The sequence below is a fragment of the Schistocerca nitens genome, chromosome 6 (assembly GCF_023898315.1).
Source record: "Schistocerca nitens isolate TAMUIC-IGC-003100 chromosome 6, iqSchNite1.1, whole genome shotgun sequence".
NCBI classification, from domain to species: domain Eukaryota; kingdom Metazoa; phylum Arthropoda; class Insecta; order Orthoptera; family Acrididae; genus Schistocerca; species Schistocerca nitens.
The window spans coordinates 393,731,743-393,751,319 of NC_064619.1; the positions used below are offsets into that span (position 1 = coordinate 393,731,743).

Genomic DNA, 19,577 nt, shown 5'->3' on the forward strand with positions numbered 1-19,577 from the left:
ACCCGGTACAACATAACAGGCATGCACGGTGGATACAAGCAGAAACAGACACATACAAGATGATACCACAAATGCCTGAAGTGATAATTTTGCAACATGAAGTCACCCAAGCAATTAATTCTACTCACAATTGGAAAGCCCCTGGAAATGATAAAATAGCAAATTTCTGGTTAAAGAAGTTCACCTCAACACATTCACATCTAACTAAATTATTTAACAGTTACATTGCAGACCCATACACATTCCCTGATACACTTACACATGGAATAACTTATCTGAAACCTAAAGATCAAGCAGACACAGCGAACCCAGCTAAATATCGCCCCATAACATGCGTACCAACAATATACAAAATATTAACTTCAGTCATTACACAGAAATTAATGACACATACAACACAGAACAAAATTATAAATGAAGAACAAAAAGGCTGCTGCAAAGGAGCACGAGGATGTAAAGAGCAACTGATAATAGATGCAGAGGTGACATATCAAGCTAAAACTAAACAAAGGTCGCTACACTACACATACATTGATTACCAAAAAGCTTTTGATAGTGTATCCCACTCATGGTTACTACAGATATTGGAAATATACAAAGTAGATCCTAAATTGATACAGTTCCTAAACATAGTAATGAAAAACTGGAAAACCACACTTAATATCCAAACAAATTCAGATAATATCACATCACAGCCAATACAGATTAAGCGTGGAATATACCAAGGACACTCATTAAGTCCTTTCTGGTTCAGTCTTGCTCTGAACCCACTATCCAACATGCTAAATAATACAAATTATGGATATAATATTACTGGAACATACCAACACAAAATCACACATTTGCTATACATGGATGATCTAAAACTACTGGCAGCAACAAATCAACAACTCAACCAATTACTAAAGATAACAGAAGTATTCAGCAATGATATAAATATGGCTTTTGGAACAGACAAATGTAAGAAAAATAGCATAGTCAAGGGAAAACACACTAAACAAGAAGATTACATATTGAATAACCACAGTGACTCCATAGAAGCGATGGAAAAAACAGATGCCTATAAATATCTAGGATACAGACAAAAAATAGGAATAGATAATACAAATATTAAAGAAGAACTAAAAGAAAAATATAGACAAAGACTAACAAAAATACTGAAAACAGAATTGACAGCAAGAAACAAGACAAAAGCTATAAATACTTATGCTATACCAATATTGACCTACTCATTTGGAGTAGTGAAATGGAGTAACACAGACCTAGAAGCACTCAATACACTTACACGCTCACAATGCCACAAATATAGAATACATCACATACATTCAGCAACAGAAAGATTCACATTAAGCAAAAAGGAAGGAGGAAGGGGATTCATCGACATAAAAAACCTACATTATGGACAGGTAGACAATTTAAGAAAATTCTTTCTAGAACGAGCAGAAACTAGCAAAATACACAAAGTAATCACTCATATAAATACATCGGCTACACCACTGCAATTTCATAACCACTTCTACAACCCTTTAGATCACATAACATCAACAGATACGAAGAAAGTAAATTGGAAAAAGAAAACACTACATGGCAAGCACCCATATCATCTAACACAGCCACACATCGATCAAGACGCATCCGACACATGGATAAGAAAAGGCAATATATCCAGTGAGACGGAAGGATTCATGATTGCAATACAGGATCAAACAATAAACACCAGATATTACAGCAAGCATATTATTAAAGATCCCAATACCACAACAGATAAATGCAGACTTTGCAAACAACAAATAGAAACAGTAGATCACATCACAAGCGGATGTACAATACTAGCAAATACAGAATACCCCAGAAGACATGACAATGTAGCAAAAATAATACATCAACAACTTGCCATACAACATAAACTAATAAAACAACACGTTCCCACATACAAGTATGCACCACAAAATGTACTGGAGAATGATGAATACTTATACTGGAACAGAACCATTATAACAGATAAAACACCACCACATAACAAACCTGACATCATACTCACCAATAAAAAGAAGAAATTAACACAACTAATCGAAATATCCATATCCAATACAACAAATATACAGAAGAAAACAGGAGAAAAAATTGAAAATTACATTCAACTGGCTGAGGAAGTCAAGGACATGTGGCATCAGGATAAAGTTGACTTTATACCGATTATACTATCAACTACAGGAGTCATACCACACAATATCCACCAGTATATCAATGCAATACAGCTACATCCAAACGTATATATACAACTACAGAAATCCGTAATTGTTGATACGTGTTCAATAACCCGAAAGTTCCTAAATACAATGTAACATATACCATACAGTTAAAAGGAAGTCACGCTTGATGAAGGTCCGCGTCACTATCCATTTTTAACCAGACCTAAGGTCTGAGAAAAATAGAAATAATAATAATAATAATAATAATAATCCAAAATTACCTCATCAACAACATCACTGACAAAAGTGTCACCTCCATCAAAGTCACTTACCTCACCTACATTTAACTGCAATAAGCCCCCAGTTTCAGACTTACCAGCCTCAGTTATTTCACAGCTCTTATTCACGTCCACATAAAAAATATCACCTAGTTCAGATCCAATACAGACATCACCTGATTTGCATACACCAATAACACTGTTTATTGACCAAGAGAAGAAATCATTAGTACATATTACATCAAAATTCTCACTACTCTCACATTCTGGTTTGTGATTAGCACCTACATCACTAGAATTAAACATAGTATCCCAAAACTTTTGCTCAAAACATAAATGAGGAATCTGATATTCCTCCTGTTCAATTTCAGATACATGTCATTGACACTGTTATTATTGTTTAATTGCAGGTGTAACTTGGGGGTCTGTGCTTCTTGTGTTTCCTTGCGCCAAAACTGTGGACCTGAGGCAATCTGCCATTTCCCAAGTAGTTACTTGTATGGTTGTTACTTGTATTAAAATGCCCTTGGTTATCCCCATTATTCTTATCCTGTTGGTGTTCAAAATTTATCTCTCTATTGACACTCTGATCCTGATAACTTTTATCATTATCTCTGTTTCTATAATTACTCCCATTGTAATTTCTGTAAGTCTGATTATTATGGTACATACTTCTTTCTACTGCCCTATGCAGCCTGTCAACATAAAAGCTGGTCACTTCTACCTCGCTCCTACTCTCGCCTCTATTCATTTTGTTAACAAGCACACGAGTCCACAAACAAATTAACTTCACAAATAGTTTTTACTTACCTTTCCTTTTTGATGTCCCTGGTTGAAGTTGTAAAGTCCTCTTTCATTCGATCCGGTCCATCACTGTTGGTTGTACATTGTCACTATTGATATGATTTACTTGATTGGGCAGTCCTCGGTCTTCTTTCTTCGTGTTATTGGAAATCCATTCATACATAAACTGCAAATCACACAGATCACTCTCCCTTCTCCTGCAACAGACAAAACTTCATTATTAGTCAACTTATCCCAGACGGCGCCACCACTTGTAATCTACCCTCACTCCTCTGTTGACGTCACTACTATTGTTGATGGTAAAGTCTCTTTTTTTCAAAAATAGGAGAGGAGTAAAAGTTATAATAAACTTTTTAGTTATCTTCTTTTCTTGTAGTTGGCTCCAGTTCTTCATGTCTAGGAGCTGATTCTGGAAGCTGAAATTTTTGACATTTTAGGTTATCATGGTTCCAGTTGACATAATTAACTTTGAAGAATGCCTGCACTGTATTTTTGGTTTCACGATAATTTGTTGTCTCACATTTTACTGTATCGCACTCTCTTTTGAATTTTCACATTAATAAAGCCAAAATTACATTGTTCTTCCAAAATACGAAATCACGTTCAATCACATCAGAGGCATGCCCACTACTACTTCACTCTGCAGTAGCACAATCTAACAATATTCCAAAGGATCTACAAATTTTCTTGACAGATGAATTTCTATTAATTTATAATATTATTTTGTAAATGAACCCAGAAATAAACATAATAAATAGCACCAAATTGTGTAATTAATAAGAGAAATTTTAAGTGTGCCAAATATTTTGTAATTTCAAATGTTTCTAAAAACAATAATTTTAACGATTGTAACAAAGAAAATAAAGTAGTTTCTTTTTATAGATTTTAGCTTGCAATATAACACATTGTGTACAAAATCATATATAATTAAAAAAAAAAAAAAAAAAACAGCTGAGACAATACTGACCTGTTCAAAATTTGAACATTACTTCTGGTATCAACTACTTCTGTTGAGGAAAAGTAATGCTAGAGGAGGGTGTCCCTTTACAATGTGAATTCAGAGGAATGATGACATTACCACTTTATTACATGTAACAGAAAGATGCCTGGGTGGACAATACTATAGTCAGAGATGGGGCCTGTTCTGTGTTTGTTCTTGCCATGTACATATTTAAGTGGAGGGGAAAGGCTTACCTGAAAGAGCTGTTCTTTTACCATACAACACATCTTGACATCTTGCTGAAGATGTGCTTGTTTTGGATAACCAAATGATTTTTGTGAGATACTTCTCTTCTGGTGTTATGTGCTCATCCAGGACTCAGGTGTGACACATTACCAGTTGAATCTCATAAAACAGGTTGTCCCTCAGTTGCCATCGGAGTTTCTAAACTGCATTTACCTGGATAATTGGAAGCTTGCTGTAAGACAATAGTATCTGTGTATCACAGACCAAGTCAGACTTTCTTATTGATGGACTCTGCAATAGGAAAAAGGGCAGTCATTGTTGACTGTCAAGAGGATGGAAAATTAATAATGCACAATTTTTTTCCTGGAGAAAACTGTACAAGGAGCATTTACTACCCACCAATACTGTTCATGAAAGACACTGATGTGAAGGTGAATGATGTAATCAGATTTCTGTGCCTTATATTTGACAAGAAGCTTTTTTTACCATATTTTGGAGTTCTGGAGGCAAAAGCCTCAGGTACTTATCTTAAAGTACCTAAGTCAGAATGTCTTAAAAGAGGAGACCGAGTGCGTCTACTACAATTTGATAGAGAATCTATCCCATCCTGACCAGATTTGGGGTCAACTGAAAATCATTGACACAGTGCACTGTGAGGGTCTTAGATGCATGTACATCCAGTCCGTAACCACCCCACTTGGTGAAGCTGTGGTCTGCTCCCAACCTGCTGACAGCAGCGCTTTGTGATGTCACAGATATAAGGGGATTTGGCCTGCAGTTGCCAGTATTCTATCAAGTTGATAACCTCACCATTTAAACATAAATTGCCCATGTTCTATGAAGTTGTATAGGTGTCTAGGAGAAGGAAAAATCTTGCGACTCTGTGTGTGAAATGAGTTTCAGTCTTTGCTCATGGGTAGAACCTCCTTCCATTATGGATTCTCAAAAGGCTCAGAATTATTTTTGCTCTGCCAAAATGAAGGAAGGAGAGAGAACATAATCACATTTGTGAATTCACAGTTTGTAACATACTATAGAAGTAATTTATGCTGGTGGGTGCTAACAGGGTTTGCTTCAATTGTGTCTTAAATTATTGTTCTACCTTATTATTACTATGATTTTTCGTTTATTTATTTTTTAGAACATATAAATATTGGTGTGCACCATTAGGTGTACCAACAACAAACTCCAGTCCATTGTCCAGATGCCTTATTTAGATATTACCCATGGAAATGTGTAAATTTTTTGATACCCTCCTTGCTATATTACAATTCTGAGAGGTGTGAAAAGTTTACAGTTAACTGAGGTTTAAGGAAATGAAATATTCTAATAAAACAACTATTCATTCCTTAAGGTATACTGGCGTACACCACGGGGATTTCCTCAGTACCTGCCAAGGACTGTTGCAAAGAAGAAATATCGATTTACTACTAATCGACCATGGACTGGTCAGTTTGAACAACAGAACATGTCTCGGCAAAGGAAGAAAGTGTTTTTAGAGCCTGTGCTTGAATGGAGCTTCTTCAGAGGAGATCGTGTGAGTAATATATTATTCATTTATGGGAGTTAAGTTGGGGACTTTTTTTCTAATTTCTATATAACATTTTTTGACAAACAGTGAATAATATAATGAAGAAATAAAGAATTCATTATAAGCCTAATATGCTGAAACTGTCAGCTTTTTATTTTATTTGGGTAACAGCTATGTTCCATATCATAAATAAATAGCATAAATAACAAAGATTTGTTAATGCTTTTATGTTCATGAGTATTTGTAAACCTTAAAAAAAAATTCTGCACATTTCAAGATATTTGTTCTGAAGACTCGTTTCTCATACTGCCACAAATTGTAGCCATTTTGAAAGTTACAGGGAACTTAAGAAGTACAAAATGGAGTTCTTCTAAAATTGCTTTATCTGATATACATGGAGAACTCGAAAAGTATCTGCACATTCAATTTATTGAAACCACCACAGAATTTACAGTTACATAATTTTGTAACACTTTCACTCTACTTTTCAATGCACTTGGTCTATCACTGCGCAATACCCTTAGGGAATTTTTTTTTTTTTTTTCGCTGAACAGAAGGCCTTGTACGCACCACTTCCTTCATTTCTTCAAGTGGACCAAGAAAATGGAAATCCAGCAAGGTGAAATCAGGACTGTGTCCCAGATATTCCAACAACTTGGAATGCATAATCTCAAGAGTTTGTATGGGGTGACAAGTTATGTGAAAACATGCACTGTCATGTAAAAACTAGAATATTGTTTGACAATAAAGTTTGCAGTTTATAATTTTTGAAGTCATGTTAGGTGTTTGTTTCGAAATGCTGGCTTTAGCTTGTTGCAAAGCATTGGTCATCTACTGTTTACCCCCTTCCCCAGTTAATATTCCAGAATTTGCCATTGTGCAGTGTTTGATCTCTGGTTAAAAATAATGAACCCGTGTTTCATCTCCAGTGATGATTCATTAAAAAAAAAAAAAAAATTTCACCTTCATTAGCATGATGGTCTAGTAACTGCTGACAGATTCTCATTTGATTAAATTTGTTCATTGAGTTGTTTTGGGACTGTCCTGACTTTTTGCACTTTAAGCCTGTTATTGTTTGTGTCATAAGCAGAACCCTGATAAATGTGAATTTGGGTTCCTACATATCAACTTGTCCATTATTCAAAATCACGCAGTTGCTCAGTGTTGGCATTAGTGGTGAATTTGACTGGACTTCTTACTCTTTCCGTGTTCTTCACGATTGTTCAGTCATTTAAAGTGATCAATCCTGTGATAAACACTTTACTGTAGTAAATATTGGCTCTTTCAGACCACACACAATGGAATATAGAACAATTTTTCATTGGTACAAAAAAAAGGGTGATGCGGCCATGTTTACTTTGCAGTGCAAATTTACTGACGCGATGATGCTGAAACCTAGCACAGGTGAAAAGAATGATTCCATTTAGTGGCTGGTGAGGTCAATAATCAATGCCATTCTTATTGACTTAGTATCATATTAACTGTAGACAATCTCGCGAGACAGTTGTTGTTTAATACTCTCACAGAGAATCTTTATTTTTGTAGATCATTGTGTACAGAATGAAGTAGCACTTCAGTTTTTGTCGTTGGTTGATATCATTTCATTCTATTTCAGTATCCCTGCAGTTTCAACCATATATTCCTGGTATATGGAAATTTTAGTTCCTTTATACCACTGTGACAGTAAGAGAGCCTGCTCTGCCTGATGCTATGGATGTCTTTCTGTCATAAAGTCAGTCGCAAATGATGTTCTTAATGTAACACTGACTGTTTGCAAAGATTTATTACTGACGGATGCAAATGAAGAATGTTGAGTGTTGTGATCATCATTGGTAGTTTGTTGTAGATGAGCCTCCAGTAATACAATGTGGAGGTAGGGAGAGGTAGAGGACACAGTTGTTTTCCATTTAAGACCCTTACAATATACAATTTACAGTTTTCTTATCATGTTATTCTCACTTGTCTGTTTAACTAAAATATTTTTGATTTGATAATATGTATCTGAAATTGTTTCAGGTTGAAATTCTTGTGGGACCAGACAAGGGAAAGCAAGGAATTGTTTCACAAGTAATACAAGAACGTAATTGGGTTATTGTTGAGGGAATGAATTGCCACTTACGAACCATTGGAAAATCAAAGGATTTTCCTGGTGTTGTTATCCGGTCAGAGGCCCCACTTTTGGTCACAGATCAAGTTGCTCTTGTTGATCCATCAGATTTGTAAGTACTAAACATGACATTATTTCTCTGTCTTTTCTGTCTTTCTGTTTTGAAAATGTATTTAAGGACAAAAATTGCCAATTGGTGAGTGTGACATGTGTTGTGCGATCTCATGGTGGCAGGTACCGTGGTGTAGCCATTGATGATACCACAGAAGTAGACACAGGAAAGTTATTGTGATGATTTCTACTTTCTTGTTAGTTGTCCCCCTGTATATTTTAATGTTAATTGTTTCTACCTACAACTTTGAACTTCAGCATGTTAATGAAATGTTCAAGTGGTAAAACTTTGGACTACGTCACCTCTACAGTAGTTCTTGTACAGAAACCTTTGTCTTGACCCATTTCCAACTTTTTACAAATGAATGGAAAGTACTTCTTCTTTTTAAGAAGAGTTAGATTACATCTCCAAATACAGTTAACTGATGTAGAGAAACATTGCATATATGTACAGTTTTAGTTTGTACACTCCACTCTGGCTTTACAAGTGACATTTCGACATTTCTTGCTTTGTCTTCTGCTTTCTGTGACACAGTCAGCATTGTCACAGTGCATTGCTTACTTGGTGGTGCACCTCGTTGTTCCAGTCATGGAACAAACACAAAGCCTCGCAGGTATCACAGCCTGCAACAGTAGGGCAAACCCCGCCCCACCTTCAAGTCGGGTGGCATCCATCTGTTTCACATCACCATGTAAAAATGAATTACAGAAATGTCCAAACAGTTTTGTACTCTTAACTGTTTAACTAATAAATTGTTCCATTTATGATGATCATCATTCTTCAGCTAGTTACAGGTAAGGTTACACATCACTTTACGTGATTGATATGTTGCACCACATGTTCCTCCGCTCAGACAAATGATGTTGCAACAAATACATAAAATGTAAGTAAATAACTATGCAGCAACATCTAAATTTTTAAACTTGTCACTTTTGAGTTGCTACATTGATTTCACGACTTTAATCTTTCATACGGAGTTATTCCAAACTGGATTCATGAAAACGTCAGTTTGTTTAATGACATTATTGTTATCTAACTTCCTCCACTAGGCACATGGGTGCTGCTACATATCGAGCAACCCCATTGAAGTGTATGGATGAGAGATGGGTTTGAGCAAAGGGACTATGGAGCGTGGAAAGAGGAAGGACCAATGGATGTAAGAAAGGAAAAATAAGATTAGGAATATGTGAATGTAGGCTCTCCTGGTGTATATTGTTAGTGAAAAGCTCCTGGGTTTGCAGCGGATAGCAGTGTTAAAATACCATGACGTTTCGATGAGTGTGATTCTAATCATCTCACTAGATGATGTTGCAATGCAGTTGCTGTAATATTAATATTATTGGAGGGCACTCCACCTGGCTATGGGCAGCTGTGTACTGCACAGCCGGCAGGAGGTTGGGGGATGAGGATGTAGTGATGGGGATAGCGAGTGCTCCATTTGTGTCTCTGTGGGTGCATTCTGGCTGTGGCTTGCAAGTTTGATGATGCTGGTCGCACTCTTGTCGTATTGCCAATTATGCTGGATTCTACATCACAGTTAGTTGGTGTCCATCATCTCTGTTGCCAAGATTATTGTGAAACCGTATTTCAATGGATTCCCTTAGGATGCTGTCCCAATAGCAGGTTGCTTGGCAAAGCATCTTGGTGTTCTAGAAGTCAAAGGTGTAGTCTTTATTGAGGTTATGCTTTGCTATTGCTGATCTTTATATCTGTCCCAGTCACATGTCTGATCTGCTCCTCACAGCATTTCAAAACACAGCACTGCATTTATCCAATGTACTGTTTGTCAAATTCGCAGGCAGTGGTGTATATTCGTGGTACGTTCATTTTTAGTGGGATTTTCACAATGCCAAACCACTCTTCTGTCTTTGGCAGTGGTCATAAGACTTTTTTTACATTTGATTTTTTGGGTAGCCTAGCAATTTTGGCTGAGACCAGTTCCAGGTATGGTAGGAAAGTGAGTCTCTTGTTGTCACCTTCTTCTTCTTCTTCTTCCTCTTCCTCTTCCTCTTCCCAGTTTCCAGCATGTCTCTTCTGAAATGCCCTACTAATCTGTGGGCATTGTGGTACCCATTTTTGTGGAATACTTCCTCCAGTTGTTGTAGTTCATCCGGGGCACTTTCTTTATTGCAGACAATGTACACTCTATGTACATGGTGGGCAGCACTATTTGCGCTGGATGATGGTAGCTCATTGCACGCCCATACAGGTCTGTGTGTCTCCTGTGTACAGAATGGCCTAGCGTACCATCTGCCTGCTTTTCTATTAGTATGTCCAGGAAAGGAAGAAAACCATTTCCCCCATTTACATAGTGAAAGTAACATTATAATTAATGCTGTTGTGGTGGTCCAGAAACGCATCCTGTGCCTGTCTGCCATGCTCTCGTACCCCAAAAGTGTTGGCGACATAGCAGAAGAATTGCTTGAGAATGCATGAGTTTCTGATGAGCAGTTGGAAGAACCACCTCTTCAAACTGTTCCACGAAAAGATTTGCGATCCCGGGAGCCAGTCGGGATCCCATGGCCACTCCATCCATCTGTTCAGAAAACTGTCCATTGCACGTCAAGTAAGTGGTCATCAGTACACATTCAAAGAATTTAATTTTTTGCGGCTAGGAAAGTTGAGACAGCAGCACAAAGAAGTCGTGCAGAGATACTTTCATGACTAGCTGTGTAATATCAAAACTCACGAACAGGTCATCTCTTCATAATCGTATGTCCTTAAGTATTTTCATGAAATCAGCAAGAGTTCTTAACATGGTGGTTACAGTGTTCCACAAGGAGTTTTACCAAGTGTTGCCATATATTTGGCCAATTGGTAATTGTGAGAATTCATGATGTTGAATATTGGCTGCAGAGACACCCCTCCCTCCAACAAGGAGGCGAATAAGACAAGAGGTATTGTAAATTTAACAGTTGAAGTACTGTATTCAGCGTCAGTTGTGGTTCTTGCGAAAGGACTGGACTTTGCATCTGTCCCAAGGATCATACCAAAATGAGACATTATTAGTGGTATGGAAGAAGAAATCTGAAGCCTGCCAGAGGAGGAAGCAGAGGAGGTTGGCGGGAAACCTGTAGAGTCATCAACAAGTCCTGGCTTCTGAAAGTGAACATGGCAGCAGCAGAAGAGGAGGCTATCTGATCTGTGAGATATGAAGCTGACACTGTAGTCCTTCCAGCAGACAAAGGGAATGGTGCTAATATGCAATGACAGTTACCATCATAAAGTGGGCTTGCTGCTACAGGACCTGGCCTACAGGAAGCTCAAGGAGGATTCAAGCTCACTGATGACCATGAAAACTGTGGCTCTGCCGAAAAACTTAGTTGTACCAGAGGCACTGAAGAAGTGGTTGTATCCCAGTGTGCCAGTGACATCATACCTGTATGGACTGCTGAAAATTCACAAGAAAGGGGTGCCTCTGTGGCAGATACTCGTCACCATCAGTTCACACACTTACAGACCGGTCAAATATCTGGCAACACTTCTAAAACCCCTTGAGGAACACTAGACATCATGATAAGAATTCAACCAATTTCATGAAAATACTTAAGGATATGCAATTACAAAGAGATGACCTGCTTGTGAGTTTCAATTTTCCATTGCTGTTTACAAAAGTACCTCTGCAAGAATTCTTAGTGCAGCTGTCCCAACATTTCAAGCTGCAAATACTTAAACTCTCTGGACATGCATTAACAACTAACTACTTCATGTGCAACTGAGAGTCTTACAAACAGATGGATGGGTGGCTGTGGGATCCCCAGTGGCTTCAGGGGCCACAATCGTCTACATGGAACACTTTGAGGAAGCGGCTCTTCAAACCATTCATCACAAACCCAAGCACTTCCTCCACCATGTTACAATGTTAATGATACTTTTGTGGTATGGAAGCATGGCAGACAGGCACTGGATGAGTTTGTGGACTACCATAAAAGCATTCATCATAACATTACTTTCACTGTGGAAAAAGAGGAGAATGGTTGTCTCCCTTTCCTGGACATGCTAATAATGAAGAAGGCAGATAGTGCACTAGTCCATTAAGTATATAGGAAGAAGACACACTCAACCTGCACCTGCATGCAACAAGCTGCCACCACCCAGCACAACGGCAGACAGTGCTGACTACCCTGGTACCTCTGCAAAAATGGGTATAGTTATGCACAGATTAGTACATCATTTGAGAAGAGACAAGATGCTGGAAACTGGAAGATTAAGAAGAAGACAAGAGACTCACTTTCCTTCTGTACCTGAGATCACTCTCAGCCAAAATTGGGAGGCTACTTGAAAAGTCCAACACAAAAGCCATCTTCTGACCATTGTCAAATGTGAAAGAGTGTCTTGGCTCTGCGAAATACCCACTAAAATGACTGTACCATGAATATATTGCATTTCCTGTGAATGTGCCAAGTATTACATTTGGCAAACACAGCACTGTATTTTGAAATGCTGCAAGAAGCACATCAGACATGTGTGACTGGGACAGACAAAAGAATCAGCGACTGGGACAGCAGCAATATGATGAGTGTGTGACCAGCACCATCCAACTTGCAAGCTGCTGCCAGAATGGCCACACAGAGATGCAAATGGAACACCTACCACCCACCCACACCACTACAGCCTCACTCCGTCCCCACCCTGCCAGCTGGACGGTATGTGACGGCCTGTAGCCAAGTGGAAGGGGGCACGCCACTATTTTAAATATCACAGCAGCCACATATTTCAACACTTTGCTAGAAGATGATGAGTGTGACACTGGTCAAAACATCGTGGCATTTTAACACTGCTACCCAGCTATAAACCTTAGAGCTTTTCACCAGGTTAAGTAATGTTAGTACCCAAGAGAGGAGACATACCACTGAAACAGATACCCTTCCCATCCCCAGCCTAGGATCTCTCCCTGGCAGGATCTTCACTGGTGAGCCAAAGATCTTTGTCAATCCTACAGAATGGACTCCACCAGCTTCACCTACACAGACCCCAAAAACTGGTTCCCACGCCCTCCTACTGAAAGCATATGGAGAGAGCAGCAGTGAAAAAACAATGAAAATAGCAAATTCCATATGGTGTGAGTAGTATACTACAGAGAGGAATTACTAGCTATTTACACATCTTGGTCAATCTTAAATTCTTTAGTTAAATCAGGGTAAAAAATGAGCTCAAATAATCAACAGTAAGATATTAATCAGTTATGCCTTTTAGTTGCTCACCAGTTCAGTTAAATATCAAAAAGTTGGAAATCACATTAAAAGGTTCCAAACTGTAATTCAACTCAGAGAAGTCGAGGGACACCCCTATAGAAGTGACCATGTAATAAGTTTGATATCACCTGGTAGGTATCTTGTTTCTGTCGTGAGGAAAGCTACACTGTCACAAGGGGGCATAATACCTTCAAACAGCTCTGTAAATGTATCTTCTTTGTATAGTTCTTCCTGTCAGGTTACTACTGTGCTTGCTTACTTATTTGTGGAAGGCCTCTCAAACATGTTTTAGCAGAATAGCTGCATTTCATTTCATAGGGGAATGTTTTAAGCGTGACCACAATTGTATTGGCTAGTTCATGCTTGTCTAGCCATGGATGAATTTGTGACAGTTTGCTCTTCTAAGTCCGCAACTGCTGTGCGGCAGGGAGAGTTGATCAACAACAGGCTGGAGGTGTGAATGGTGAGCACACGTTTGTGTTTTCTCTGGAGAAAACAGTATGCATCCATTTTTACCATTTAATTTGTATTTACAGTCAATCAACACTGATTATAATAGATACTGTCCTCAAGGAAAATGATTTGGTGATAATATGTCGGACAAAAACATTAAATGTCAACATCATCTGAGGAATCTTAAGAGTAAAAGCCTCAGGAAACATACTATGTGTAAGTGTTCGGGAGCGGATACAGTACATTTGGTGCAATTATATGCAGCATTCATGTGATATCTGTAGGCTTGTTGATCACAGGTTTGTGGATCAGCAGGTATTGTGCTCGAAATATTTTACACACTGTGTACCATGAAGGGATATGGCTGACCCTAGGTGCCTACATGGCCAGTCCCCTGTGCTTAACTGGTGGGTTGCCATTACCCATCTCATGGGTTCTACTGGACAAACAAGACTTACAGCACCTGCATTACATCTGGTTGACAATACTGTCTAGGAAGTAGCAAAAAATTGTCCATGTTTTACCAAGTCATTCAGGATCCACTCAAAGCAAAATATTGTGGCTTTAGATGGGGACTGAATTTCAGGTCTCCTGACTGATACCACTGTTGTTGGTCTAGAAGCACAGGATATCTTCAGTTTTCTTATTATAAGAGGAATAATACTCAAAACTACATTTTAAAACTGATATTTTATACCAACTTGTGTCAGTGCTGCATTTATATTCCAGTTTATGCACATGGGGTTCAGAAAAATGCAGACACTCTTTGAAAGGTAATATATTTGGAACAAAATGACATTTAATTGCAATTTTGCGTGGTAGTGCAGACTTTTCTTTTCTCTCTCAACAGATCTCGATGCACATTTTTCAGCAGATGACATTGCAGCAAAGAATGAAGTAAGATTGTCATTTCAGCAATGCAAGGTTGTATCGAAATGGTACAAAAACATGGGAGGTACAATGACAACGGCATAATGTGTACAGAACTCAGCCATCAACAATTAAAACATTTTATCGTATTTGGGATAAATTTTAAGTCGGCAGTACTGTTCAGGATGTGCATAAGGAAATACATCAAATCCAGCTTCTGGTGCTGCTGTATTGGAACATTTTACCAGATCACCTTAAACAATCTGTGAAGCAAGGTGCACATGAAATCAGGGTAAGCTGATCAAGTATACAATGAATTCTCAGGGCTGAAAGGTGAAAGTGGAAAGTGTACATTACAAGATTGCTGCATGCTGTGAACAACGATGACCCACATTGAAGGATGGATTACTGTGAGTGGTTTGAAGTCATGCTTCACGAGGATGAGTGGTTTGCAGGGAAGGTTATCTGGTCTGACGAGGAACAATTCAAACTGAATGGTACTGTAAACCACCACAAATGCATGTACTGGGCTCCTGAAAAACCTCATGTTCATATGGTCAAACATGTTAATCTACTGGGTGCTAATGTGTGGTGTGATCTTTCATCCTGTGGTTTGATTGGCCCATTCTTCTTTGATGATACTGTAACTGGTGATTTGTGTCTTCATGTTCTGCAAACATTGATTTTTACCTGTCATCCAATAGGTGTTCGGAAATGAAAGATTTTACTTAAAACAAGATGGTGCTCCTCCTCAGTACCACAAAGATGTCAGAGCCTACTTGGATGAAAATCTACCTGGACGATGGATAGATCAAAGAGGAACTGCTGAGTACCCACCACAGTCTCCAGACCTTTCACCTCTTGACTTCTACATATCGGGGACCTTGGAAACTGAAGTTTATCAACAGAAGCAAGCTACACTGAATGATCTATTAGAAACCATTGAGGCATCCTGTGCTTCTATCACATCGGCAGCACTGACAGTCATAGTTTGGTCAACAGCTGAGCAGCATTGACGTTGTTTGGCTGTCAGTGGGGGTCACTTTGAACACACAAAATAACCTTCCCTCATGCGATAATTGTAATGATACGTCGTTTGTTCCGTCAATATTGACTATCAGAGAGTGACTACATTTTTCTGGACCCCTCTGTAGGTATGACTATGTAGGAACTACCTTGGTTGCTCAGTATTGTACTCTGGTGGTGTCCTTATTATTTTATTGCCAAACAAAATCACAATACAAATCAGTGATACATACAATCTTGAGTTCAATGGAACAGATGAGATACATTCAGTCATCTTCATGTTTTGAGGGCATATTGACTGAACAATTAAAGTTCAAAATAGTTTTGAGTTGATTGTGTTCCATAGCTTTTATGAATCAAGAAAATGAAATTACGTAATACCCTAAACTTCTATTCAGTTTATTCTTTATTGTGTGAGTGGTTTCAATAAGAGACCATTTTTCCAGCAAATGTTGTACGCACATCAAAAACCAAAGTGCCAAAAATATAATATTTTTAAATAATGTTTAGTCATGTGGAAGTAGATGCTAAAGATATAAATTTCATTTTGAATGAAAAGAAAAATTGAAAATTTTTGTGATAACTAAAGTTAATACCACAGTCGTGACACTCCATCTTGTTTTGTTACCCACAGTAATAGCAGCACCCCAAACGACTAGTAAGTGACGCTTCTGAATACAATACCACATGAGTGTGAATACTAATGTATATATTGATTTGTAACATAGTTTTTACCATAAGGAGTGTATGTGGTGCCATAAAAATCAATAGTAACTAAAAAAAAAAGATGCACCACATTTGTGATTACTTAGTTCCCTACGAACTCTGGGAAATATGAAATGGTGGGTTACAGGACTATTACAATGTCTTGTAATGCACAGACTTTCAGCCAGATCAGTGAATGGGGAATGTGGGAAACCTCTATGGAATGTAATACCTACATTATTTAATGTATCAAATGAGCCACTATAATTGTAGCAACTTCATAATAAATTGTCAAAAGCAATAAAACTGTTACCCAACACAGAAGAAACCAATTCCACAATTGTTGCTGAATCAGAGCCACAAATCTTCAACACATTCACTTTTGAAGCAAAAGTAATTATATTTACAAAAATATTTGTGTATTAGAAAGTCAAGTGAAGTGTAAGAAAGGTCAAATCATTGGACTTCATAAAAAATTTGTAAGTGCCATGGAAAGTACCAATGATGATAACAACAGAAGTGTATGCTACTCGAGCATGAAATGTGTTGATATTCTCTTGCTTTCAGCAGAATAAGCTGCAAATATAGACATATTCAAAAGTTGTAGCTTATGTCACTGAATCAGTGTGATTCGTAACAATATTATGAGAAGGAAAGTTGCTACTCACCGTATTGAGGAGATGCTGAGTCACAGGTAGGCACAACAAAAAGGCTGTCAGAATTAAAGCTTTCGTCCATTAAGGCCTTCGTCAACAATAGACACACATAGGCACACGCCGCACACATGCACATGCACTATTTTATATTTTGTACGTGCGTGTGTGTGTGTGTGTGTGTGTGTGTGTGTGTGTGTGTGTGTGTGTGTGTGTGCGTGCGTGCACGCGCCCACACACACACACACACACACACACACACACACACACACACACACACACACACTTGACTGCAGTCCAGGCAACTGAAACCACAGTGTGAGAGTGGTTTCAGTTGCCTGAGACTGCATAATATTGTTACAGTAAATCTTGATTTTCCATTATGTAATCAGTGTGATTCGGCTGTTTTTACATGTATTTCACAATAATTTGTCTCTCTTGGTAGCTTACTAATCTGTGGAATGTACAAATATGACAACTATTTCATTACTTAAGTAGAAAATAATAAAAAAAAAACAAATATAATCCTTACAGTGCATGTGACTGACTGCTTTCTCACCACTTGGAGCTTGGAGTGCTAGTGTTGCTCCAGCTGCCAAATGATAACAACTTTCTCACCAATGAGTGCTGTGATTGTATGTATTAGACTGCAGTAATATTAGACGTTCAAGCAATTCTTTTCTGTTATATTTTATATAATCTTTGGGTAGTTGTCTGTAACAGATATGCCATGCATCTACCTCTGCATTACGTTATATTTGTGACATGGTATTTCTTGTGTATTTTACTACAATTTTCAAATGTCATTTTCTCATATCTGTGACGTGTGCAATAGAGGCTGGAAAATGGTCTCTCTCTGAAACCATCACACAGTAGAGAATAAATTAAACAGCAGCCAAAGGTCTTACATAATGTTATTCGTACAATTTTATTTCAAGTGTGCAGTCACAGAAACTCTGTTTCTTTGACTAGTACTTCAGCCGTATACCTTTCAGCCATTTCCAAGTGAGCTGAGAGCATGAATCTACAGTATTTGCCTCTGTCTTTTTAAATCTAAGGACTGTGCCTTTGCAAATGTGGCCACAGATGCACAAGAATCTGAGATGTTGTTTTGACAGCAAAGAACTCCATACAATTGAGTCTTTCATTAGACGTTCGATATGTGCTGGGATATAGTTGCATCACTAGGATCTTCACAGCAGGGATGTCATTATGAGCTGGTCAAAGAAAGTGCTGTATTTCATACTTTTTCCAGAGTGGAACTGCTATCTCTATTAATTAAAGCCTTTACTAAAGAATTTCCACTATGTCCTTCACCACTGAGTCTCAGAATGAGGAAGTCTGTGCTGTATGACGATGTTGAAATTCTAGCACTGAGCGGCTAGTGTCAATGCAGTGCACAGCACAGCCAATTTATTGGGCTGCGAGAGCAGGGTGTAGGTTTACTGTTCTGTGCGTCAGTCATGGACTGAATGCATCGTCTGATGGTTTTCTTCTGTTAGTAATAGTGTGATGTGCAAACTGTCCTGAGCTAGAAGCAACGTATGATATCATGTTCAGTAATTCTGAGGATAGGCATTAGTTTTGCAGATTTTCTGTTGATCATTTTTGCAACAAGTGTGCCATTTTCATACATGCTCTTTCTTTGAAATAGTTGCAAGTCATAACCATGTGCTATAGCCACTAGGTATGGAAATTTGAGAGGTATTGCTAAGAAAACAGCACATTTAGTTGATATGTAACATGCATTTGCTGTTGTTCCCAATGACTCCTATGTTATTTTTAATATGTATTTGGTTAAAATCTTATTCAGTAATCTTGTACACGGCAAAACCCATACAAAATAAATGAATCATGGATCTGTTGAAGTTTAGAAATACGTCACTTTAAAAAATTAATTAGATAGGGAAGTTTTTCTTAGTAAAAAAGCAAAAGTGATGTTTGAAAACTACAACCTGTAGTATTTAATTCATTTCAAATATGAAACAAAACTGTGGAACTTACCTGACCAATTTAATGTGCATTACCTGTGTTCAGACAACCAGCAGCTGTGGAGTGGCGTTATACGGAAGATGGAGATAAAGTGAGAGTTTCCGTCAGGACAGGAAGGATAATTCCCATTCCAAAATTGGCAGCAGAAACTCATGATTATAAAACAAAGAACACTTACAAAGGTAAGCATGTGCCTTAGAAAAATATTTGTTCAGCTTCCAGGTTCTGAATGGTTTCTTACTGTGCATCACACTGGTCTTGTAAGCATCTCCCCTTCTGCTACCACATTGTTCCCTTAGTGTTTCTTTTTTTTACATTCAGGAAGATGTTCAGGACAGAAGATACACACAACTATGCAGTGACCTTTGTATTACTTCAAGCCAGTGTTCAGGACTTTCTTTGATTCTATACTGCAGCTGTTGAATGTTTTCAGGCTTTTTCCCCCATTTGAATGACATCAGTGATTTAGCTTT

The 19,577-nt window shown here is 38.0% G+C and overlaps 1 protein-coding gene across 1 annotated transcript in view; it reads left to right on the plus strand.

Moving 5' to 3' along the window:
* LOC126263033 (probable 39S ribosomal protein L24, mitochondrial) overlaps window positions 1-19,577 on the plus strand; it is a 56,959-nt gene that overhangs the window by 29,046 nt on the left and 8,336 nt on the right. Inside the window, exons 2-4 of the mRNA XM_049960001.1 lie at window positions 5,815-5,997; window positions 8,008-8,210; window positions 19,150-19,286. Of these exons, the coding sequence (XP_049815958.1) occupies window positions 5,815-5,997; window positions 8,008-8,210; window positions 19,150-19,286 (523 nt within the window). The remainder of the gene's footprint in view (window positions 1-5,814; window positions 5,998-8,007; window positions 8,211-19,149; window positions 19,287-19,577) is intronic.